The sequence below is a fragment of the Vidua macroura genome, chromosome 1 (genome assembly GCF_024509145.1).
Source record: "Vidua macroura isolate BioBank_ID:100142 chromosome 1, ASM2450914v1, whole genome shotgun sequence".
Lineage (NCBI taxonomy): Eukaryota > Metazoa > Chordata > Aves > Passeriformes > Viduidae > Vidua > Vidua macroura.
Window position 1 is genome coordinate 83921444 of NC_071571.1, and position 26391 is coordinate 83947834.

The 26391-nt window shown below is 44.1% G+C and overlaps 1 protein-coding gene across 1 annotated transcript; it reads right to left on the bottom strand.

The window, feature by feature from the left end:
• Positions 1-723: 723 nt before the first annotated feature.
• On the bottom strand, positions 724-18797 carry UBE2QL1 (ubiquitin conjugating enzyme E2 Q family like 1). Its single transcript, XM_053999920.1, has 2 exons — positions 17396-18797; positions 724-2056 (listed from the first exon to the last, which is right to left on the bottom strand). The coding sequence occupies exons 1-2, from the start codon at positions 18182-18184 to the stop codon at positions 1925-1927; spliced, it is 921 nt and encodes a 306-aa protein (XP_053855895.1). The 5' UTR covers positions 18185-18797; the 3' UTR covers positions 724-1924.
• Positions 18798-26391: the final 7594 nt, after the last annotated feature.

Genomic DNA, 26391 nt, shown 5'->3' on the forward strand with positions numbered 1-26391 from the left:
CAGAACTGATACGCAGTTTGAGGAAAAGTACATACATACACTTCTTATAGCCTTGTCTCCAAGTATAAAGGAGAGTGAGATAAATGGCAGCAAGATCTGGGCAGATTTGTGGTATGAAGCATTTCTCTTTGTAGCTGAGTTAAGGCACACCACAAACGATCAGAGGAGAAAGAGAAGTGACTACTGATGGAGATCAGAAGCGCAAGAAACGAGGTTCTTGCAGTGCCCACAAAACTGAGTGGCTCTACCTGCATATTCCTTTTGGTGAAGGCTTTGATTATTTTTCTCTCTATCTATCTGACAAAGCTCGACAGCCTCACTGAACAGTGTTTTTGCACCAGCACTGCAAGGATATCTGCTCTGCTGCTTCTTCTCTTGTGTTTGAACTCCATTGTACTCCTTTTGTTCTTCTATGCTGCGTGTAGTTTTAAATCAAACTTCAGACCCCCAAGCTCTCTGTACAGTCTCCAATGTTGCTGTAATACAAACAGAAACTGGTCAACCATTTCGATTTGTTCTTGCATTAGCCGTATAATGGAAAGTGCTTCCAAACACACACTGCTTTCCCCCTCCAAATCAGTCTTACAATCAATACTGTCCTACTTTCAATTAAAATACCACCACGACAGATACATCTAAATGGTGCTTAGAATCTCACAAAAGAAAACCCATTACTTTGAATACAAAAGCTTGCCAAAATGATTGAATTCCTGAGGCAACAGAAACGATACTGGTGATTTTATTCAGCACGTGTCCAATACGATTTTCCATTCGGAATCCACATTTTTAAATGCTTTTCTATACCATTCTTAACATTACCTTCAGCTTTTATGGAGTCCCTTAGAAAGTTGGTTTTTTCAATCTGTTTACCAGAAAACTTAAATTTTAATGATTAAATAATAGGACATTTATATACATCAGTGGGTTTTCTCAGATACTGGGCTCTAAGTACATACAATGTCTATTGAGTAAAAATAAAAAAGAAAAATTCCAGTCATGCAAGTCATCTTACAAACCATGTTCCATTTGTCTTGAAAATTTTTACTCTGTTACTGGCATATCATTTCAAAATTAAACAGATAAAATTTTAAGGTTGCTTTGTCCATTTCCACTCATTTGTTTTGCTGTTTTGAAGAACTGACAGGCCACATGCTACTGCAGAAGGTACCACCAGGGTAATCATTTTTCTGCTACCACCAACCAACCCCTCTGAGCTCTGGTGTGGACATGTTTTAAAAAACCACCTAACCTTCAGCTAACTGCACTGGTTTATTTCTGAACAGCACATCACAATATCAGCACAGAGAGCACATTGTAACCGGTTGGGTGATTCCACTTAATAATTTTTCAACACTAGGACCTTTCAGCATTTTAATTCTGGTCTCATTTATGAATTAAAGGTCATATATAGAGCACAAATGAGGTCTAAATTTAGTCACAGCAGACCACAGTTCCACATAAAGACAAATCTTCAAGTTATGTTGACCTGCTAGGAGACAAAGATAAACAGCACAGCAAACATGTACCTGCAATGCACTGCTTCCCTATTAAATATTAACTGTTTCATTTACATTTAAATGAACTGAGCAGTAATGGATAGACTTTCCAGTACTGCTGTTTGGTGCTGCTGTCATGGAAAGAAGCTGAAGACAATGTGGGCTGTATGGGGGCAAATGACGCAATCTCAGCATCCGCTCAAGTGACTTCAATGATGACCATTCTCCAGTCTTGAAATATAATCCTACACAGCATTTTTTTTTTCTCTCCCTCTGTAAACACATCTGTTCATAAATAACTTAGATGTCTCCTTGACATTCATGGTATGTAACTGAAGCTGAAGTAGAAAAAGATGGGCGGTGTACAGCACTGAGGAGATGTCACAGTACTTTTATTCAGCATTTTTGTCAAGTGCAGGTTGCTAACATCAGCCATCAGAGACGGGCGGGGTGACCCACCCATATTTTTCATGGGTCTTCACCAAACTCTTAAATGTTGCTTCAGCTTCCTTTCGACTGAATGACTTTTTTGATTTGCCAGCTTTTCTGCAGATACGGCCCTGCACCAAACACAAAAAGAAAACCTTCATTAAAGATGTGAACACACATCTGGAAACCACAGCTTAACTTTTCAACTCATCAGGACGAGAGGCATTCATTTACAGGTTCCAGCAAGCATAGTTCCCAAACCTGAACAGACAAATGCATTATCAGAGATGTTTTAAAATGATATTCAGTGAACGGGTAAGAAGATGGAAAAAAAAAAAAAAAAAAACCAAGAAAAAAAAAAAAAAAACCAAGAAAGAAAGAAGGCATCTGGGGGGCTGTTCCTTCCCGGCGAGCCCCTGTGCTGGCACGCTGCCCCGCTTGAAGCAACCCGCGGCTGCTGCTGCGGCCGTGCCTCGGGCTCGCCTCCCTCTCGGCTGCTCCCGGACACCCCCGGCACTCCATGCTTGGCTGAGGCCCCTCCTGCCCACCCCTCCTGCCCCGCCGGGGGCTGGCAGACAGCGACTGCCCGGGCACGGCTGCGCTCAGGGCTGTCCGCGCCTCACCCCCGCTGCCACCGCGCAGGGACACCAAAGGTGCCATCCATCCCGCGGGACACACTCCGTCCTTCTTCCCGCGACCGACTCGTGAGAAACGAACAGCTCTGCCCCTTCTAAACGGAGCGCCTTAAACCAACTTGCCTCCATCTTAAATCGAAAGTTCTAATTTGTTTTTTACCCCTTCATGCCAAGTTTGATAATGAATGAAAACATACCCATTTGCATATACTGCATTTTTATTACCCTGCTGTTATTATATTATTATATTACCTCTAACTGCACAGCTGTATGAAAGTTCAAACCCTTGTTTGGCAGTAGAGACTTTTACTGAGTTATCAATATCTTACCTTATTTTTCACACTGGTCTGTGTCAATTACCAACCAACAGAGATAAAAGAAAGAATTACAGCTGCAGATTAATACCACTCTACAACAATGAATACCTTTAAACAAAATAATTAAAATAAAATAAATACCTTTAAAATATTTATGCCTACTGGATTTGTTACAAAATAGAAGTTTATTAAAGTCACTAGTCTATTAATTTTAGTAATTGTTTGACAGACTGCACTTTTTAATATTGAATTGTATTTGATGAGCGGATACCATATTACAGTGTTACAATTATTAAGAACCAACTTAGTATGTTCTCATTTTTTTATGTTCTTTAGCTCAAAAATCATCTTTTACTTTCCTGATTTTACTGTCAATTTGGAATTTAAACCAAAAATTGGCATTTGCAATAGCATGCAACAAATACTGAGAAAATAGTCAGGTATACGGAGAGAAGAAAAGGGAGGAAATGGGGAAAAAGAAAGCAAAATCTGTCCTCAGAGTATCAAATTTACTTTTACAGACTAAAATGAGTAAGATTAGTCTGCAGTGTGGACAAACAATTTCTATCTAAAAAGCTGTCACAATATTGCACAATATTGTGTTCAGCACTGCTCCTGTTACAGTAAAACTATGGACACATGAAACAAAAAGCTGTTTCCTACTCCTGCTCAACAAATAATTTTTCGGTGCAGTTTGAGCTCTCTCTCACAGCATACCTTAACCAAAGATTACAAATATCCTCCAATTCCCACCTCGATTTACTCACAGTCAATTTATACCCATTTGTTTTTCCCCAAAACATCTGTTTTACCTGTCGATGCTTTTCCTTGCCTTTCTCCCTAGCTGCCATTTACGGACTAGAAATCTATTTCCTCTTTAAATTCCCTTGATAGACCAAACAGCAAGATACCCTCTACATCTCCACACAAATTCAGCAATTAATATGTCCTAAATAAGGATGATCTGAATGGTTCTCAACTGAGTCTCGATCATAAATTTTCTAACTAAAAAATGCTCATTTTTTAGTTGTGACAGATGGAATAATTAAATAAAGCTGGGTAACATATTTTTAAAATCTTATTCCATAATTATAATACATAATTATATCATATATAATTATCAATCATAATTATTCTGCAGGAGTATTTTTGTTGTTACAAAACATTTAGTAATTTCTTCCTAATCTGAGCTTTTGTTGGAAGCACACTCAGAGAAACATAGGAAAAGAAAAAACAAAGTGCAACAGAAGATTAAATCAGCACAGAAAATGCTGTCCTCAAAATCTCATTGATGAAATACTTTTGAAAGAAAATATAAATTTACTCTGCTTCCTAATTTCTGGATTAGATCCATTTGTCATCTCCTGTGTTTTGCACATTATTTCTTATCCTTTAAGTCTTTGATACTTTCTGAATTATATGCATAGCACCTAGGACAGTATGATTCACATCTCACTTAGCTTTTACAAAATAATAATACTAAGTTGTACCTAAAAGTAGGACTTTTGCATTGTGAACAGCTCACGTTTGGTTTCGACTATGCACAGCTTTCAAAGCAGGAACGTAAGAATTCTCTGGTGTCATAATGATGCGGTAAAGATCATCATATCACGTAAAATGTTACTGGAGCCATATCAGATGAAAGAAACATAATTTCATGAGTTTATTCTGAAACCTTTCTGTTATTAATGCAACAGATCATTAAATCGACTTCCACTCTGGTACCATATAGAGGTTGTATGTGAACTGCACCATCAAAGGCCAGCTAATTCTACCCTGCTGCAGTCCATGTATTTCTATGCTTATACAGGAACTATGGGTGGCATGGTCAGCACTGTCTCTTATTAACCAACATCCTGTCAGCTGTTTATAATTTGGATAAAATTTAATGTCCTAGACTGAAAGATTCTCTATTTGCTGCCTCAAGTAAACCTGGGGTAAAAAGAAAGAAGGCTGGAATTTCAGCTGACCAACTTCAGATGTTTTCAAGCATATACTTGGGTGGTATCTACTGTCTTACTGATTTTTAGTTTTTTGCCATTCTCAAAAAATTCTTCCCAAATTTAAGTAAAATGTCATTTTGGACGCAATTATAGAAGAAAGTGTCAAATGTTTTACCAGGCACCGCTACCAGCCCTGACTACAGTTTATTTTCAGCCTGCTACTTAAACATGCAGTCATTTTAACTCTGGACAGGAGCCTGTGAGCTGCTGCATTATGTAAACATGGCAGTGATGGTAAATACAGTATGTAAATATGTGCTGTCCACAGCTCTGTTGGGCACAACTGCATTTTGACCAATCCCCAAACCACATGTGTCACTACTGCTGGGGTAAGGAATACAGATCATTTGCATGGCCAACTTTTTATGTGTCCAGCACCACATCAAGGAAAGATATCAAACTGGTATCTGAACAAGATCAAAACATTCCACAAGAGGTTAAACACAACAGCAAAAACCCAAGAAAGCCTTTCATAAAGACATCACTGTCGACTTCGGCTCTGAGAAGTTGCTCCAGGAGCTTATTTAAATACTCGCAATACTTTCAGACACTCGCAGAGTGCCTTTCATAAAGGAATAACTGAAAACCTAATTAAAGAGTTGGAGAGAACGTTTCAGATTTTACCATCTGCTGTGACTTCATGTACTTATCAAGATATAATTTTAACAAGCTAGAAACATATGAAAGGTGAAAGCAATGCCACAGCACCCAACTGGTTTTTATGCAGCCGCGCTGAAGCGCAGGGGGACGTGTGCTGCGCTCAGCCTCCTCCCTCGCTCGTGCTCCTGCTGTGGCCAGCCTGCGTGGCACAGTGAGCGATCGCATGCCACTCATCCGGGCTTTGCCCAAACTAATGAGCCTGCACAAACAGCTGGTAAGCATCCAGTCTATAACCCTGATAATGGCGGGCAGAAAGACCTCCTGGAACACGATCTGCTGTGGGCAGCCTTCTCAGGACCCCAGCTGTACCGAGGGACCAACCACTCCCTCCTGCCACGTTCAGCAAATGACCCAAGGTGAATCTCATGATTTGTCCCCCTGTCCTGGTTCCAGTTGTAATAGAGTTCATTTTCTTTCTAGTAGAAGTGGTGGTTTGAATTCAGCATGAGAATGATATTGATAACACCCCTATGTTTTAGTTGATGCTGAGCAATGCTCACACTAAGCCAAGGATTTTTCACAGTGCCTTGTGCTCTACCAGTGCGCAGGCACACAAGAAGCCAAGAGGGAATATGGCCAGGACAGCTGAACTGAACGGGCCAAAGGGACGTTCCACATCATAGAACATCATGCCCAGTACATTAACTAGGGAGAGTTGGCTGGGAGGGGCCAATCACTGCTTGGGGATGGGGCTGGGCATCTGTCAGTGGGTGGTGAGTAATGGTATTGTGCATCACTTGGTTTTCTTGTGGGTTTTTTTTGTGTCTCTCTGTCTTTAATTACAGTTGGGGTGTTTGTTATTATTATTAGTATTCTATTTCACTTAGTTTCAGTTATCAAACTCCTTATCTTAACCCACAAGTTTTTACTCATTTTTTCTGATTCTCCTCCCCAGCCAGCCAGGGGATGAGGTGAGGGAGTGACTGTGTAGTATTTGGTTGGCAGCTGAGGTTAAAACATGACGCATTCACATCTATGGACCTCTGTGGGCAAATCTGGCAGCTTCTTTACTTCCAAGTGATGCCACAGTAGTCTCTGTGAACACATCTCCCCTTCATAATGTTCTGTGACACTGAAGCATATCCTCAAAAATATCCAACTCAACAACTATTAGCCCTTTAAAATCTGTCAGTACCACTGTCAGCAATGTGCCATGTCAATTCTTCCCCAGCATCACCAGATCACAAAGTAGTCCGAAGACAGAGTTATGTCCTCTACAGAAACAAAATATAAAGCCTGAAACTCTTGAGCCCACTATGACCATATATTTACCTTACCCACAGCTGGCCTATGGTGTCATGACAATCAATCTTGCCATTTCTTCTGGTCCTTCCCGAGTCAGGACAGCCTCAAGAGGATTTCTCTGGGCAAACGGAGTTCCCTCTCTTGTCAAATAAATGATAGTAACTCCCAGATCCAAACCCAATGACTTTAGGACAGTACCAGGTATGCTTCTGTGTGTGTCCTGTTGGCACTCCCTAGGAGGACAGGGCTATGTAACAGAGGTCAATCTTCCACAGGATCATACAATCACCAAAAGTATGGCTGAAAGGGACATGTGGTGCTCTCCAAGTCCAGCTTAGATGCTTGGAGATGAACTGCCAACACAGGTCACTGTGGCACTGCACAGCCAGGTCCTGAACCCTTCAAGGTTGTGCTCAGTCCACTCCTGATGCTACTCCCTGCTTTATTAGGTCCCAGATTTTCAGAGCTTTAATGTACACAGCCATGAGCCCTTACAGGCCTCATGTTATTGTGGAAACAATGTAAGCTTCTGTGCTGTGGATCTCTGAGGTGTCACAGCAAACCTTCAGTCACATCCAGGCGTTTTACCTGGACCAGCGAACAAAAAGCTGTGTAAATTTCCAGTAGTGCACAGCTAAGAGACTCAGAAGCAGGCAAACCTTCGTGTTGTTAGCACAGCTCTTAATGCAATCTCCTCAGCCCTGTGTACTTTCCTTCGTCCTGGCAATGCAAATAACTCCAGGTTGGTCTCCCAAGGGCAAATCGCACAAGCCTTCTGCACGTGGGGCTAACCTTGGCCCATCATGTAAGCTAGCGTAAGGACACATGGATGGCTGCAATTTCCTTTTCTGTCTCCATCTCTTAACAGATCTCTACAGCAGGTTCTGCTGACCCAACCCTAGGTAAATGTCAAGAGACGGAAAACAAGCAGAGAGAGAGAAGCACACAAAAGACTGCAGAGAGTCACTATGCCAGGCACAGCATCTATGGCGATCCCACCATGGACAGGACCCACAACGATATGCCCATTTTCCAAGTCTGTTGTGCCAGGTTTCTCCATGTATGACACAAAATCCATGAATTTCCTAAACACTGAAGCATGCTATGAGTTTCCAGTATGTAACATGTTCCATAATGTGCCAGTGACTAACAGCTTTGGGCCCCAACTATTCTATACAAACATACTCAAACATTTTCTGATAAGGAACAGAGGCACTCAGTGCTTAAGCCTGAACCAGCCTCATCCTAGAATATTTAAACAAGCTTTCAGAGGAAAATATTTCCACTGGCTTTAGAGACACATTCAAAAGCAGAGTGATGCTGAAGTGAGTACTGTCATGCTCTCAGTGCAGTGATTGCAATGTGTCACAACATCGCTGTTAGAGCGCAATATACACAGTCTCTCCCCCCAATTACACGGTTTATAATTTTTTTCCTTCATCTACTGATGAGGCACAGTTAATCATGTCTCAAAAACTGCACACAATTTATATTGCACTGTATATGATTATTAGCTATAGCTAAAATAAAGCAGTATAGAAAGTGATACAGACAAATACTCATAATGCTGTTGCATAAGTGAATTAAAACAAGGAGGTTTTCCTGCAAATGTGTAATTTACAAAGCAGGAATTCCATGCCTTTTTTGGTCTCCTTTTTAAGAATTATCCATAAGAGAAGTGAAAACATAGCAAGTTCTAACTTTAAAGCATCCTTTAAATTGTGCCTTCTGGGAGCATAACTGTTCTTTGTCCAGGAAAAAGAAATCTGAGTTGCAGCTGAGTAATTATTCATGCTCATTTGTCTGTGCCAGTAGCCTGGTGCCAGTAGCTCTTAATCGATACAAACGCTTACAGCCCCAATCTCTGTCTGACAGCTACAGAGCACTGTGCTGCTCTCCCTCGTCTTTCCCTAAGTCAGCACCGAGCTGGCAGTGTGATTTCAGCACAGATGAGGGTTAAGAAACTCCCTCCCTGCATTTTCTGGGTGGGACAAACTCTGTGCTGGCAAAAGAATAAGAAAATTTGGGTGGCTGGCTACGTTACTGGTGACTCAAGCATCTCCAGGGCTGAAGGTATGACAACATGGTGGGCTTCTGTCAAAAGAGACAGTCCCTGTTCCCTGCCATCAGAAGTGCACTTACTTGTCTAGGTGACAGAGGGATGTTTTCTCTGCTATGTATTCTCAGTCTTTTGCTGAGCTCCCTGGAGTACCCCTCTGTGGAATCAGGCACTGGCAGAGTTCCTGAGGGCCAGTCCAGGTGAGAAGGATGGGAACATGACAGCAACTCTGCATAAGCCCACAGATCCTCCACATCAGGAACCTGAAGCCACCCAAGTCAAACACAGTCATGGGTGTGAACCCAACCAAAGCAAAGCCAACCCAAACATCCTTTGTGACAGGCTGTAAAGGCAAAGGCACCACAACAATGCCTACCTTCACATTCCCCTAAGTTTTACAATGCTAAAAGAAAAAAAACAAGAACAAAACAGAAGTAAAAAGCAGGTTGCCTCTGGGAACATCTAATCGAGTTAAACCCAAACTTAGTAAGATCAGAGTCACAAGTGGATGTGCTTTTCTACTGCTATTTATATGAATGTGCCAATCTCTTGACTGCAGTATGTTTCATACTGATGCACATGGACATCTACTCAGAGAGCCCTCTCAGTGCTTCAAGCACATATCCTCAAATAACCTTTGTGTCATTTATAAATTTGTCTGTACTTTACGTGTGGGAAAGAGGAATATAGTGAAGTTATATGACTTGCCCATGACTACACTTGAAGTCAGTGGCAAAACCTGGAAGATAAACTCAGATCACTGTTTCACAGGCTAAGTGCTCCAACGTCCTCCCACAAATAATTATAGAACACTTCGATGCCAGGTATATTTTAATGGAAATAATACTGTCAAATTTACAGAAAATCTAGTATTTATAAAAATTCATAGAAAATTTGAAAAACTAATTTCAATTTCTTATCTTTCGCGTTGCTTTGGTTTTTTCATGGACATGTATTACGGAAACAACTCCTTCTCACTGCAGCTGGGGGCTTGTTACCATTTGCAGCACAAGCCTAGAAACATGAGAAATACCAAGTCATTCCACAGCTCATAAAGCCTGACTATGACAAGCATCTGAGCTCCGGGCCATTTCATAACACAGGCTTATGTCTTCCTTCCTCGGGTTTATCTTCACTCATCTTTGAAAGCAGGTTTGGGATTATAACTGACTTGTAACTCTATCAAGGAGTCACTGCAGTTCCATGGGTTTCGGAGAGACTGTGCAGCAAAGGATTAAATCGATGAGGATCATCGATTTAAACAAAGAAAATGCACAAGATCGTGAAGCAGATAAAAAGACATTTTCCAAGGGCAGACTCTGCACGTGCATGAGCCAGGCACGCATCTGCCACGCGTGGCTGGGGACAGACATGCCTGATGTATCCTTCCTCAGCGTGACTTTTAATGGGAACGGGGCAAATCAGACTGGCACCTTGATCCTGTTTCAGAAGAGGAATCACCTGAACATCTGTAGTTTGGTGCCTACTTACCTGTTCTGTGCACAGCACTAAAGACTACAAATTCACTTTCATCAAAGCACACCTACGCTTCTCCCTAGCTCAGGTACTTTCCATTCCCAGTGCATTTCACTGTGAGCCGGGTTAGGTAACAGTATCACATTGTTCCTGTAAAGCTTGTCCTGAGACTTCCAGGATCTCAGTTACTGCAGTTTCCAGATGGAGTTAAAGGCCAATGTGTAATGCCCAGCAGCATCCAGAAATGATCTGTGGAGTACAACACAGACCAGACCTCGCACTTTCAAAAAATACAGTGACATCCAAGAGAAACCTGCTATTCCATTTACAAGTGCGACAACTGGATCCTGTGCACCTTACAGTTAAGACACACTTTGAGCCATTCAGCCAGCATAACTACCACAGCATCTGAGGTTCTCCCTGTTTAACTGCAGAGGAACTGCACCCAGCAATCCTCCCACCGCCCATCTCCCTTTGCACTGAATGTCAGCATTACCTTTTTTGGCATTTACAAGAGAAAACTGGAAACTGCATGTGAAGGACTGAATACGTCAAGGAAAAGAAGAGCCCTTCACTGACTCCCACCAGCCCAGAGGAGCTGAGACGGGAAAAAGAAACGCAGTAAATATTATGTTACTTAACCACCGTCCCACTTTGTGAGAGCAGATGCCCACAGGGGGACATGCCACAGATCATGCCTGGCAATCAGACTCCCAGGATATGAGGAGCTGAATTACTGTGGAGTTACCAGTCTTCAGTCTGAAGTATCTGGTCATGCATGGAAATCCATGTGTGGATGCTAGGAAAGCTGCATATTTTCAAGGCTAGCCTGTAAAAGGAAAAGTAAATCCTCCTCACAATAGAAAGTGGGTTATTTAGGTTACTCCTTCAGGACATCACCCTTCGTGATGTCTGCACGGCTTTCTGCATTTGAAAAAATACAATTTTCAAAGAATTATCTGACAAAGCACCCCAATACTACATGGTTCTCTCTGCCTGAACACTCACACTGAAGAAAATGAACACTTCTTATATAATTCAGGGAAGAAGAATCTTGCTCTTTTCAGCAAATTCAATTTTCTCACAAAATCCAAAGCCACAATTCTTTCAAATTTTTATTTAGGAGATCAGCTAAGTATTGCCAAGAAGAATAAAAACATGTTTTAAAATTAGTATTTGGCTTAATTTAGGGATTTCATTTATTTGATAACTATTTTAACAATAATAGGGATAGTTGAAAGTATTTTAAAATTTTCATTTTTATGCTTTGAAGGAGAAAAATGGAGATTATGGTCCCTCTGCTTTTTAAAAGAATTAAACCAACCTCCTATTTCAATGAGTTGGAATCCTGGTGTCTTCATTCCTCTCAGTTGAATATTTACATAATAATAGTGGATGGTCAGAACATCAATTTATCAGAGTACACATTAACAATTATTTTTTCCAGCCTGTTTATCAGGTCCAGCATCTCAATACATATGCTCCCACTTAAACTTCAGCTTCCAATCCTATGTTTCTCTAATGGAATGAAAGAGACATCTTAGAAGGCCAATACATCTGATTTTCCTCTGTAGACAAACAATATTCTGTTATCTCTTTGGCCCAGCATTTATACCTTTTCATGGGAAACAAGTGCCCTAACACAGATTTGGTCTCCTCTGTCATCCTTGTATATGACTCAATGTTTTTCACCCATGGACCTAAAGCAACATTTCCCCTCTTGAGGATAACCATCATAGCTTTCTCAGGCAACTAATCAAAAGCAAAAAGTAAAACAATTCAATTTTTTAAGGTCCTAATAGGACACAATGGCTCCAGATAATTCAGAGACCACTGTGCTCTCTGTACATTTCTGCAGCCTTTGAGATTAGCTAATTTATTCATGGCTACACTGCTCAAACCCAGCATCTGGAGTATGAAAACCCATGGATCTGCAATTAATTTCTGCTATACATATTTGAAAGACCCGGAGTCTGCTGACCTCCTGGACACCGTGCAAGTCCCATCTGCCATCACACTTTTGTTTGGAAGGATGAAGAGGGAGTAATTTAGACTATGATTAACAGCTACCTTCTCTAGCTGTTTGCCATAAAACAAGCCAATTTCTGCTGTTTTAATCTGGTAAAACTCAGCTAGGATATTTGAATCTTTAAAATGGAGAGACAAATCCATTCAATAGTCATACAGGGCACACAGCATTTGAAGCAAACAAAGAGGGTTCCACTGAGGTATTTCTGACGTTACAATGTAGGGATCAAAGACACCAACAACTTTTATTTGAATTCAGGAACTTTTCTGATACAAAAGTAAAGCTTTACTATAAACTATCTTTTGATTTTTATTTAAATCATTATATAGAAGCCCACAACAGCAACAATACTCAGAATTAGGAGTATACTGTTCCTATTGTAATATGTCCTGGCAAAATTTCTATGTTTCTTCTATTCTCTGCAAGAATCCTGAAAAATTTTTATGCTCCTCCTATTCACTGAAAGAACAAGGGAGTGCTTCCCTCAAAACGAGGACCTTTTTTTCATGACAATCTGCAGAGCTGACAGTTACCTGACAGCTGCCTTGTCTGGCAGTCCAGTCCCCAGCCTCCATGGACAGAACAAGGGACTTGTAAAAAAGAGGACAAGGCATCTACTGGTCAGCACTACTGCAAGCTTACATCTGAAGTCCCCAAGACATCAGATGCAGCTCTGTTTGTTGTTCTCAAAAAAAGAAAAAAAAAACCAAAACCTTGATACATTACTTGGACACTGGTGTATATAGCTTTGTCCTCTTTTAAATGTCCATCAAACCATTCTGTCCAGTGAGAAACAACATATCTATTAGAAGACACAAAACCCTCTCTTAGTTCTGGACAAAGTCCGCCCCTTTTCCTTTGGGACCACATCATCTACCATGTTTTCAAATGAGAGAGGTTCCTCCTCCCTGAAACCTGGGCACTGGTCTCATCTGTGTGCATTATCACTCAAGGAGAGCCATGATGAACGTCCTGCTGTGACACCCCTCCCCTACAACCAGTACCATTCCTCCTTCCTTCTTTCCTTCAATTATTGATATTATTATGACAATGACACCATTATCTGGAAGTGGAGAGCAATTGACTAATTTTTAAACCTCTCTCTGAAATGATGAATAAATCATTTTAAAGGGCTAAGAAGGAGTAATGCTCCATGGACCATCTCAATGGCCTGGACAGACACAGAGAGACAGTCAAGGGAAGCTCTGCCTAGACAGACATGTCAAACAGTTGCCTCCAGGATGATAAACAACTGGTATTTAAATTATTTCATTAGCATTACCCCACCTCCCTGGCTGGCACCCCAGCTCTGTGGCGGCTTACGGCGACTGTTTCGCTGGCTCAGCAGGGTCAAGCTCTTGCCTGTGATGACAGGAGCCAGCGAGCAGCTGACTGTGCAGGAAGCAAGTACAAAGTCATCCCTTTAAAAGCAAGGCTACAGTTGAGTTAAGGACAACACCAAGTTTTTTAAAATAGTATTCTGGATCCCAGACAGATAAACAGTCTTTGGCCTTTGATGTACTGAGAATTCCCCTCAAGATACCGACTAGAGCTGTGTGAATAATTGATTTTCTCAGCTGAATAGCTGAAGCAACCAACCAAACAAACCCCAACTTGTTTGTTAATTAACATTTTTTCCTTGAAAACTGGGGGGAAAAAAAAGTTCAATTTGGGGCTGTTGAATTGTTATATTCAAACAAAAGTAATTTCTCTTCCATTTTGAACATTTTTATTTACAGACAAAAAAAATCTAAAAATAAAATGCTAGATTCATGATGGGAAGCTAGAGTGTGAATGCCATAAGGTAGGGCATCTCTCAAGCAAGGTCACCTGAGGCGTATGGTTCCTGCTTGGTGAAATCTAGAGAAACAGCAACCGTGCTTTAAAATCCAAGCCCTGGGAGGCATGCTCAGGTCTGGGAACTTGGACACAGGTTTCGCCATTTACAAGTACAATGCTGAAAAGTAACAGAAAAGTGCTAACTCTTAATTTCTCTGTTGCACGCTTAAGTTTCTGTACAGACACAACTCCTGAGTGACATCCCATGAGATGTCAGAATGACTTATCTCAATTTCTCTTCTACTCTGCTAAAAGATCTGTGAAATCCATGAAAAAACTTTTGAGTTTGTCAAGAATCTTAACTGAGAATGCATTTTCAATGTTAATTTTATCTGCTTTTGGATTGCTTTGTCAAAAAACAGAAGGTCATACATGCTCACAGCTACTACTAGCTCTACCAGGAGACCAAGAAGTGCTGTTTCTCCTCTAAGAACCAGCAGAGAATGACAGTGCCACAGCTAGCTCAGCAAAATGGGACTGATGAGAAATGTCCAACGAAATGAGCCACCTTGGTTCGATCCCCTGAACTGCCCCAGGGAGGAAGGTGTGCCAGCAGAACACTCAGCCCTGCCCACTCACACTGGCACCCGTGCCAGCCAGGCGCACTCTTGGATGCGTCACAGGCTGGAGTATTCATGGTGATTTCATGCTAAATCACTGCTGGGAACCAGTGACATTTCTCTGGAAGGTCCCTTTGACTCACTGGTGGATGCAGTGCCCCATCTCCCCCTGAGCCCAATGGCTGCTTCCATTTGCTCAGGCAGACTCATTCTGAGGCGATGGAGAATGACCCTCACCCTTCCAGTCTTGCTGATGAACCGCACCTTGAATATTTCATGCTATTGCAGGTTGCAGGCTGCTTACAGAACCTACACAATTAACCTGGTGACAGCCATGGCTATTTGTTCAGGATGGCTCCTTGCAGGCACCAAGACTGCCCACGGCATGGCAGGAGTCACCCAAACCTGGCCACACAGCGCTGGGGAATGCAGCACCTCAGCCCTCGATGCTCCGTTGGCTCCATTTTTATTTTTAAAAACTAACTGGTCTAAAGTGGATCACCTGTAAAATGAAACAGGGATAGGGGAGCGCCAGTCGTATTTTGAGCCCTATTATGCAATGGAGTGGGGATTACATAACGAGAGGAGTGCAATTACAGAAACGTGGCTCCCATGACACAGAACCCAGCAACGGTGACAGGTCGGCAAACCCATCACAGGCAAGATCTCTCTAACCCAGAAAATAAATGTATTGGCTGCACTGCCTAATAACCTTTCCACTTGGATTGAACAATCTGAGAGGTTGACATGTGCCATGTTATATCAATTTAACTACTAAGTTACTGTCAGCAGTTTATTTCTGCCTTTTTTTTTTTTTTTAATCCAGTTCTCTTTTTGTCATAATTGACTTTGCAAACTTCTGGAAGAATGTTATTGAAACTCTTGCTTTTTAAATGTGTTTATTAATGATGCACACATGAACATCCTCTGATAATCAAAAACTGCTATGACTTTCTGGAAATCTCATAAGTGATTTAGGGAAGAAAATTGTCAGATTATATAGCTCAGAATTTATTACTAATAAAACAATTCAGTGCTTCTCTTCACTGAGCCATTTTATGATCCCAGTAAATATTCACTGAACCCCTTTAACTTCAACACTGCAGAAAGAGGCTGAATTGTTACAAAATGAGAGAATTTAGAATTGTACTTCTTAATTTTTGTAACAAATAACAAGAACTACGGCCTCTCTAAAAACTGACAGGTTAACAAACAGTGTAATGCAGTAAGAGCAGCTACAGAACTTCAACATATCTCAGCCTCTGTGTTAATTAAAACTTTCTTTTTTTTCTTGGTAGATGTTTTTTTATATCCCAAGGTGACCTAGGAAACTGACCTATTGAAATGAAGTGCAGAGAAAAACACTATCTGATTTTTAAAAAAGGAGCAGTAGGCCCAAATCAAATAGGTTAAAGGGAGGACAAGCCACTTACAAAAGAGCCTGTTGAAAAATCAAAATTTCAGTCTTAAGAAGAAACAAGCCTTTACTTCTGCTCAGGCAAGCAATTCCACAGAAGCAACAGGAGTAACCACATTTTCAAGCAAATAAAAAGTAGGTTATTATTTACTCTTTCCCCACCTCCTTCCGAAGATAGAAATTTAAGAAGTTACTTAGTATAATTTCCTGACAGACACGGAGCTGTGCATGTCCCCCGAGTTCAAGGGCATTCGCGAACAGGAAAACCACCCTGTCACAGCCATTTGTGCACTGCCCACTACAATACAAAGGGTAATATAAGGCATAAAGAGCTACTGCCTACCAGCACTATTTGCCCATTTATTAAAAACTGCTTATGAAATATTTCTTTTCTACGGATATTCTGCAGGAGAAAAAGGGGAAAAAAAAAAAAAAGCAGCATAAAATGCATCGATCCAGGTCAGACTAGATCCTCTGCCGGGAGAACCGATCACCTCCTTTGAAGAGGAGAGTTGGCAGGAGCCGTCTGGCTGCTGCAGCTGCAGCACCTAGCCCAAATGACTTGTTCCTTTCGGGCCGGACGATTTGAAACCTCTACAAGTTTGCCCAGCAGCTCGGGCAGCGACTCGCGGCGTGACCCCGCGGCACACCTCAGCGCAGTGTGCCAAGCCCCAAAGCCGGGCTCGCCCCTCGTCCCCGGAGGGATGCTATGCGGGACAGCACAGACAAAGACCTGGGGGCAGCAGCTCCAGCGTCGCGCCCTCCGCCAGCGGCAGCACTGCACGCAAGGGACCAGCGAGTATGGCCGACTGCTTGGTGAAGGGCAGGAGGCACCAATCCCAAACCCCACTGGAGCCCGGAGAGCCCCTTTTGCTGTGGGGCGAAGGAGGTGCCCATCAGGGGTAACAAGCACGATATCTTGGCGTGCCACAGGCAGCAGAGCCAAGCACAGGGACAAAAGCTGGGCGGGAGGGACACGATGGATGCATGTGCTCCTCGTCCCTCTAAGCTGCCCCGCACCTCTGCCGCACCTACCGGAGAAGGGACCCCGGAGCCAAACTCGTGTGTCCCTGCCTTCGCCCCACCGGTGACACCAGGTACTCGGGGAGGACCGGGCCTGGGGGCGGACAGCCGCGGGCTGGCCGCCTTTGGGGTTCCCACCCGAACACCGCTCAGACCCGCATCCCGAGCGATGGGTGCGTGTGCTCCTCCCCGAGCAGGGAGCCCTACCTGCCCCTTGACCAGGCTGGCGGCGAACTGCCTCATGACGGCCTCCACCGTGTAGGCGCTGGACCAGCCGCGGGGGGTGAGCAGCTCCATGCAGATGGCCCCGCCATCCAGGACGTAGCCGTTCTCCAGGCGGGGGCTAAGCACCCTCATGAAGGGCGGCGAGAAGGGAAAGTTGTCGGGGAAGGTGAGGTTGAGCAGGATGTACTCCGTGTTGGTCTCCTTCATGTCCTGCCACAGCACCGAGTCCTTGTCCACCTGGTGCAGCTTCACGTTCCAGTCGAAGAGGCTCTCGTCCACCAGCTCCACCGAGATGAAGCGGTCGCTGAGCCGCGCGATGTCCTGCAGCTCCTTCATCAGCCGCCGGGTCCGCACCTGCGTGCAGTGCTGCTGCCGGCCCGCGGGCACCAGCGCCGCCGGCCCCGACCCGCACCCCGGGCCGGAGCCGGGGCCGGGCCGCTGCGCCGCCTCCTTGCCGGCGCCGGGCTCCTTTCCCACCTCCCGCGGCTTCTCCCGGCCGACTCCCGAGCGCGCCTGCTGCGGGGGCTGCTTGGCCGGCTCCGGCGCCTTCTTGTTCTTGTGGCCCCCGGGGCTGCCCTCGCTGCTGCTGCTGCTGCAGCCGCCCCCGGGGGGGCCCTGCGGCTGCGGCTTGTTGCTGCTGTTCTTCTGGTTGCCTCTGCCGCGGAGTGAGGAGCCCTGCTGGCTGCTGCTGCGGTGGTGGTGGTGCTTGGGGTCCTCCGTGTCCCGGCTGTGCAGCCGGATCAGCCCGATTTTCCGCAGCAGAGTGGCCATGTTGTGCGCGGCTCTGCGATCCCTCCTGCTTCTGAGCGCCGGTGGGGCTCTAGTGTCGTTATTATCAATTTAAAGCCCGGCTCGGCGGGTGTGCTGTTGGCGGGCGGGCGGCGAAGCGCCTCTCCACCGGTCCGGGCGCGGAGAGGCGGCGGTGCCGCCGCGGTGCCGGAGGATGCGCGGCCGCCGCTCAAACGCCTCCCCTGCCTAGAGCTGCGGCGGGCAGCATTGCCGCAGCGGGGCTGCTCCCGCGGACATCACGGCCCCGCCGCCGTGGCCATGATCCCGTGAAAAGGAAGGAGGGTGGTGGCGGGGGGGAAAGGTAGGAAGGCAAAAAAAAAAAAAAAAATCCCCCAGCCTCCCGCACGGGAGAGCCCCCTCCCTCCCCCCGCACAGCGGCGGCGAAACCGCCTGCGCTGCAGATGGCTTCCCCGGCACCTTCGGATCGCGCTCGGCCGAGCCAATCCCCGGCGGCTCCCGGCGGGCCGGGCCCCGCGCCGCTCCGGGCGCCTCCCCCCGAGGCGGGCGGGGGGGTCGGAGCCCGCCCGCGCAGCCCCCACTGTGTCCGCGCCGGCCCGCAGCGCGCTCGGCCCTTTGTTCGGGGAGAGGGGCCGCCCGCCCGGGCAGCGCCGCCACAGCCCCGCCGCGCTCCCCGCGCTCCTGGCGGCACCGCCGCTGAGGGGCTCGGCGGGGCGGCGGCCGGCGGGCAGCGCGGGGACCGTCCCGTTCCGCTCCGCCCCGCGCTGCGGCAGCGGCCCCGCCGGCCGGGCGGGCCGGGGGCGGTGACGGCGGGGAGGGGCGCCGGGACGGACCCGCGGGTGCGTGGGCAGGTGTTGCACACTTACGTGTGTGTGTGCGCGCGTGTGGGCGCCCACACGGCCGGGAAACGACACCGCGGCAGTTCCGCGCACGTGTGTGCACACGGACAGAGCCCGCACCTAACGCAGAGACACGACAGCTCTGTGGGCATGTGTAAGGACACGATGGCATGTAAGTGCATGTGCGTATATAGTTACACCTACCTGCCTAAATACGTATAATCACATATGTAATGTCTATAAAAATCGATATATAAACATGGTTAAAATAGTTGTAAGTGTATAACGTGTATATATATGTGTGTGTGTGTGTGTGTGTGTGTGCACATTTTGGTGTTTGTTGTGTTGGGAATGACGGGACCATCTTGCTTTCTTCAGTACAGCAGATATACATATCCCATCCCTCCCCTCTAGACCTAGTAGGTCTGCCGTCTTGGGACTCTCTGTAACACAGGAAGGAGCAGCTGCTTCCCAGAATCTCTGTTCCCATCATCTTTACCTTCAGAGACTGGAAAAGAAAAAAAAATTACAAGAAATGTTTTGGATTGAAGAATAGTGAAGGCAGGGCACAAAGTGTGATTACATGTGTTGTACGGAGGATGTAAAGCAATAAGCAGTGTGTGTGCATAGCAGCATTATATTCCATAATACATTTCCCAGTGGAGGATCTGGAGGTGGATCTCCTCTTGCTCCCTGAAGAGTCCGTAGAGCAATGTCAGGAGATAGTGGCAGAGTTGACCTGTGTGTGGTAGCCAGTGCTTCTCCATCAGCCTGCTTTGAACAGAGAGAAAATGAAGGGCTGTGAGCAAACTGTCAGTGATGGCCTGGGAGGCCTAGGTGCCACAACACTGTCCTTGTTTGCTCCTGCCCTCTGTCCTGTTGACCTTGCCAATCCAAGTGTGATAACCCTTTGAGTTGCTCTGATCTTCTCCTGTGTGCAGATACCCAGCTGGGTCTTGCTAAATGCCCTGCCCCTGAGATCTGTATTGTGAAGTACTGTTGACAGAGTGTTTCCCTGGAGATCAGACATCCAGGCGAATGTGAAGTGGGTGGAGGCTGAAGTGTCAAAGATTGTTCTGTTCATCCAATATTCATCTTCTACCTTCTACATTTGCCTGAGCAGTTGAAGAAACCTCCAGTTTATAGGTTATTGAAAACTGTGTCTAAGCCTTCCATTAGTAGCTTTCTGGTGTGGCAGAAATGCCACTCCCCTGAACTATTGATGGCCCATCCATGGAGCTGGGAAATTTCTGAAATGCAGACAAACTGCATCCAGACATCTCGTGGCTTCCAGGAAACAAAGTAATCTGTGCTTCATCAGAAAGTGACTCCAGCAGGACTTGCAGGGGAAGAAGCTAAGGCAGACATGGAAATTCTTATCAGCATATGGAACAGGGCACTGAGAAACCTGATGGGACAGCTTGGAAGACTGTTCCTGCTCTGGTGCAAAAACTGGCAGTCACAGAATCTTCGCCTGCAGCTTCAGTCCCCATGGGCAGTCAGGTGAAACAAGGTGCTCAGTGGTCACCTCTGGATGAATACCTAAGGTAAGGCAGGGTGGTGTGGCACAGATGCAGAACTGAACCACACTGCCAATCAGCAACGTGAGCCTTTTTGTCAGCTACATTAATGTTTTAAACTGAAAGGTCTCTGCATGGTGTTCCTGTGGCAGGTGGCAGCAGGAGCTGTGATCATTAATTTAACATTATGGAAGTTATTTACCTGTCTCTCATAACTGAGGTATCTACCTAGTGGTGAAGCCAAAAGAAAAGAGCAAGGTCTCTGCAAAGGTGGGCCAGAGCCAAGCATCCCCTCTGTGGCCTTCTGAAATGGTACAAGATTAATGAAGAAATTATAAGAAAGTTGTTTCAGTGATGAGGAAGGTGTAATAGCTGTGCCTGGCCAAACAGGGTTCTGCTGCCACAGGGTGCTGCTCTGGTGGTGCTGAAAGTAGTGAAATTCATCACAGTTTGTGCCCATGCTGTCTGCAGGGTTAAAAAGCTGAAGTGATGGAGCAAACTGTTCTTTTTCATACCCAGGCTTCCTCAGCAAGCAAGTTATTTGGTTAGTCCAGTATGGACTCTGGATGCCTTGAAGTCAAGTCTCCTGTAATAAACGAGCTGACACTCCATTTTCTTCATGCAGGAAAATGCCAGATCTTTATTGTACGGGTTGTATTTTACAACATTATCAGAAGGCACTGTGTCAGATCTAATTGGTTAACAATACATTCACATTGGTCAGTACATGACATTTTGCACATCTGTAGTTTACATACTTCTTCTACTGATTCTCCTGGGACAGATCTTATTGCTTATATAGGTGCACTTGTTTTTAACCCGAGGAATAGATTGTTGTTTTAATGAGTTCTCATTCCAAGATTGTTTTTGTGTGGCAACTTGCAAAGTACTTAGCTGCACTTAGAAGAAGTAAGAGGCCAGCTATTAATTTAGCAGAGCAGGCCTGATTTTATGAGGCCTTTCTTTTATAATTTCTCTACCTGTCTGTGACAAAGTCTTGAGGGAAAACAGGTAGTAAAACATCTTGCAGGGGAGACTTCCCCTGTATCTAGACTGTCCTTATCCACATATTCCCTGACTGAAAAAAAAAAAAAAAGATCAAGTTTGATCCATGATCTCCCTTTACACATTCCTAATAAATTTCTGTTCCTTAGTATCTTAAATACTAGAAACATATCTATTAACTTTGTTCATTATTATACCTTCTCACCAGTTGGCCAAGTGCGGGAGTCACACTGAACTTACCTGCCATCTACCAGACAAGGCTCTCCTGTTCTTGTCTTGGAACAGGACTGGTTGATCCACTTACAGGGCATAAAGACATCCTAGACTGATGCAATGACTTTCAAATTAGAGAGGCATCTGGGTATGCAAAACAGACTGAACTCTGGCAGATATTTCTCCTATATATTCAGTTGGAGAGCAGCTTTCAGGCTTATTAGTGACACAGGACAGCAAAGCTCAGGTCTGGCAGCAGCCCTCAGCTCCATGAGGAGCAGGGTGCAGTTGATGAAGAGCATCTCAGTCTCTTCTTGTGGTAGAGAAGCATCTGCCACTAGCTGGAGATTGAACTCCCACTGCAGTACCAATTTGATACTGGGGCTGGCAGGAAGGTTTTTGTCGTTTGTTTATTTTTTCTGGTAGGATAATATTGGCCAGTGGTTTTCTTGGTTTTGCTGATTTGCAAAAAAAGAGTTACCTTTGGTTCAGCAAAAAGTTCATATGTGTATTGTTTACTTCCATTTAAATGCACCAGAATTTTAATGCCTAAATTAAACAAGTGCACAGAAGCATTTCTAGAATGATTAGGGGAACAAAAGTCCTATCTTTGTAGGAGAATTAAAAGATTTTTTCTTGTTTAGTATAGTTCAGCAAAGACTAAATAGGGCTGTGATAACACTTAATAAATATATTTGAGAAGTAAATGTCAGAGAGGGATATTGACTTCATCACATGATCAAATGGCAGTACAGTGAGTAATCCTGAATACAACTGCACTGGAAATCTAAAGGCTTCCAGGTATATGATGAAGGAAGCAATTGAATACTCTCCTGAGCACTGGAAGGAATAGCTTGCAGTCTGGTAGCAAGGAGCTTGAGAAGTTTCTGGGCATAATTGTACAACACAATAGAATAGGAAAATGCCTGAAGAGAGAAAATTAAGCTTATATTATGACTCCCTGGGCATCTGGTGTGTCAGTATCCCCAAGTGTGTGAGAAAATAGATTAGATGACTGTCAATTTGCATTATAATAATTCCATGCCTCAGGGCTTTCAGTGGAGTTGGGAAAGATTTTATTTTATTCTTCCTGATGCATGATTTATCCTCTACTGATCTTTTTTTGCCTTCCTCTGCAGGTCTGAAGATAAATTGTTATAGGTGGCATTAGAATCTTAGGGTTCATTTATCCTGCTGGTATACTCAGGATTAGGTCAGCCTCTAGGCCTGGAATTCTTTTGAAGGAGTTATTTACCTAGGTTGGCTTGGTAGGCTCCATTGATTTCATTTATAGCACAGGACACAGCCTCCTTCCTAGAATCAAATGGACTTATATTTAGCTAATTCTTTGCCACTTTGCAAACACACTTTTTCAACAGGCAAACTATTTATTAATCTCCCCATCTTTTGCCTGAATTGTCCTGATGCTTACTAGTATCTCACTGGGCACATTTGACTGTTCATTTTCTGTTTGCCTCCTTTCATCCTCCAAAGTGACAACACCATTTATTTTTAGAAGGACATTCAGAAGAAAGGCATTTTCAGCAACAAACAGCAAGGATGAAGAAAGACATAAAATTGTTCATTCCTGAAATATTTAAACTTATAAAGGTATATGTGTGATTCCTACGTTCCTGTTAACACATCCTTTGAAATTACCTTCTCCTTGGTGTTGGAAGTCCATCTGGCAATGCTGATCTCTTTTACTGACTTAGATACTAACAACATCCTTGAGGTGACCTCCACTCAACAGACATGATAAGCCCAGCTAAATGCAGAGGATACCTGGGTAAATGAATAGCCATTGTATCACAGTGATAGCTTTTGAGAATGAGTGAGGTAAACAATAGCCATGGAGAATGTGGTTGTCTGTCTGATTTTAAGTCTGCACAGCACTGGACATGCTTAGGAGAAGCTTTTTATGTTCAGGGTGTTCATTTCCATGTATTGCTACTTACTGACTAAAAGACATTTGCATCCAACAAGTATGAATCACAGAACTCTGTGTCAGAGGTGACCTTCTCACATACACACAAAAGTATTTTTAAATTCTTGCACTCATACACAAATTCAAGATGTGGCCAGTACAGGGCAGAAGTCACTTAAAACTTCTTCCCAAATAAAAGTACAATGCATGCTTTACCTTGTTCCACCTTCAGCCTGGACATCTGGCCACATTTTGGTCCTACAATATCATCTTTGAAGTAAATCTGTAACTGCTCAGTGAGGAAGCTGTATTCCATGGAATGGTTGGAGGAATGGCAAATATCTGACGGTCCCTCTACTTTAGATACAAAAATTTTTGTTTGTGTGACTTCTGTCAGTTATGACTAGAATTTTTAAAGGCCTGAGATCATGAACTTTTCTAAGCTTCTACATATAACCTGAGAGCCAGGGCCATTGGTGAGGCCTTGCAACAATCTTGCTTTTAACTGGGGGAAAACAATATGAATCTGAGCCCTAGGTAGCCTCTTTTTTGCAGAGTATCCAGTTCATGGGTGTCTCTTTACCCCTGGAAAAGTCTGAGGGGTCTCCTGCCTCAGCTGCAGTCCATCCCTCATGAAGCTGAAGGCTGCTGCCAGACCTCTCTCACTTGTCAGTGCCCAGCAGCTGAGCCTGAAAGCAGCACATCAGGTGTTCCAGTACTCTGGTTCACAGCACCAAAAGGACACACAAATGTCTCTTGCTACCTGCTCAGAGCACCAGATTAACCTCTGGATCAGCAAAAGCACTGTAGATCATCTAAGCAACAGATGGATGTTGGTGTAAACCACACAAAATTAACAAAGAGACACCAACTTTAGCTAGACTTTAAAGGCAGAATGCTGGAATTTCAGAAACTTAGCCTCAAAAACCTTATGGTGCCGTGAAATAATTTTTGGATCCTGAAGTTTTTAAATAGCATCACAGACCTTTTGCTCTCCTGAAGTGACAGGAACATGATATAGTACAATGTACAAAGTGCTGAGGGACCAATGATAAGGAGTTTTTACATAAATCCAGAGAAGCAGACAAAGAATGAAGAGATAAAAAAAGAAGGATATGTTAGTAGAAGAGATTAAAAATATGTGCTGCCAGAGTGATGCAGCTTTAAAAGAACAGGTTGATGTGACTGAAGATGGCACTCAGTGATGTATTTTGAGTATTTATATTTGTATAAGATGATATAAGATCACACCTGAATCCCAGAACAACACACACTCCTCTTTGATGCCAGCTCAACAGTTTTTCTTTGACTCCAGTCAATCCATTACCTTTACATTCCCTTAATTCTCACCATATTTCATTTTCCTCTTTACAGTGCACAGCCATAAGAAAGGTCACTTGCAATGCATTTATGGGCAATGAACTCTTCCTCCTTTATCCTAAAACCTTAACATCAGCCTGGTCATCACAACAGTGAGAGACATGTTTTAGCTTCTTGTTTCTCAGTGCCAATTACAAACCCCAAACTACTAAGCAAAAAATTCAAAAGGTATCAAAGGATTAGCGAAGGAAAGTTCTTTTAAAAATAGTTAGATTAGTTGCAAGGTTAGTGATAATGGCTCAGTTTCTATAAAATGAGGAGTGTGTATTTGCTTACTTTCATACAGTGTCACCAGGAACTAAGATGAAGTCCTCACATTCTGATCTTGGAGAAGCTGCTGCTGCCACCAGCTGGTAGTTCCCCGGTCCTTGGCTGGAGAGATGAGTACATAGCTTACACAAAAAACTCCCAGGGAGACAGGTGGACCCTGAGGGAGGTCACATCTACAGAATGTTATAGAAACATTGATCTAGTCCAAAATACATTTTGGAATATGAAAAAAATACCTGTATTATGTGTAGATGTGGCACTTAGGGACATGGGTTTGTGGCAGTTCTAGGTTAATGGTTGAACTCAATCATCTTAGAGATTTTTTCCAACCTGATTCTATGATTCTGTGTGAACAGGGCCAACCGATGATAACATTCCCAGTCAGCAGTTATCCACAGGCATGGCTACAACAGCAAGCCTGCTGAATTCACAGCATCAGGCATGCCACACTGGTTCTTTCTATGATTAAATGACATCATGTGCTTCACCACTGAGGTTCAAGAAATAAAGTTTTTGGGTGGCAGCTCCATTTGAAGTAGAAATGACAGTTCCTTGCATGATTCATTGCTGCTTCTACAAAACCTATAAAAGGAGGAATATAGTGAACACTGAATACCATGTTCTTCATTGTATATCATGTGAAGAACAAATGGTTTGTCACCCTGTGGCTGCAGTCATAGGTGTAAAAGAAGGGATTTTGCCACGTGTGGGATCAGTGCAGGTCAGTGGTCCTTTGTACACATTAAGAGGCACATAGAGATGGTGGATTATCAGAATCTGCACACAGTTGTAGATCAGCTGCTGGGTTTATCATTAGCAAGCCAAAAAGATGAAGTCTTTTTTCTGTTAGATTTAGGAACAACAGGCACTTCCTCCTGCAATATCATCTACAAAAGAATGGTAGGAGCAAACCTGTGCTTGAGTCCTGGAAGCACTGGAAGCAGCCTAGCTGCTGGCTTGCTGTGCACTTTAGAGGGGGTTTGTCAGGGTTGGGATGATTGTACTGTAGAGCAAACCTCAGCTGGCTGATTCATATCTAGCTGTTCCTGTGAAAACTAATTTGTTACAATTAACTAA

Coding starts and splice junctions, on each gene's coding strand:
- UBE2QL1 (XM_053999920.1), bottom strand. CDS start 18,184: ATGGCCACTCTGCTGCGGAAAATCGGGCTGATCCGGCTGCACAGCCGG. Junction 2,057..17,395: donor CCAGCCTGGTCAAGGGGCAG/GTAGGGCTCCCT, acceptor TGTTTGGTGCAG/GGCCGTATCTGCAGAAAAGC.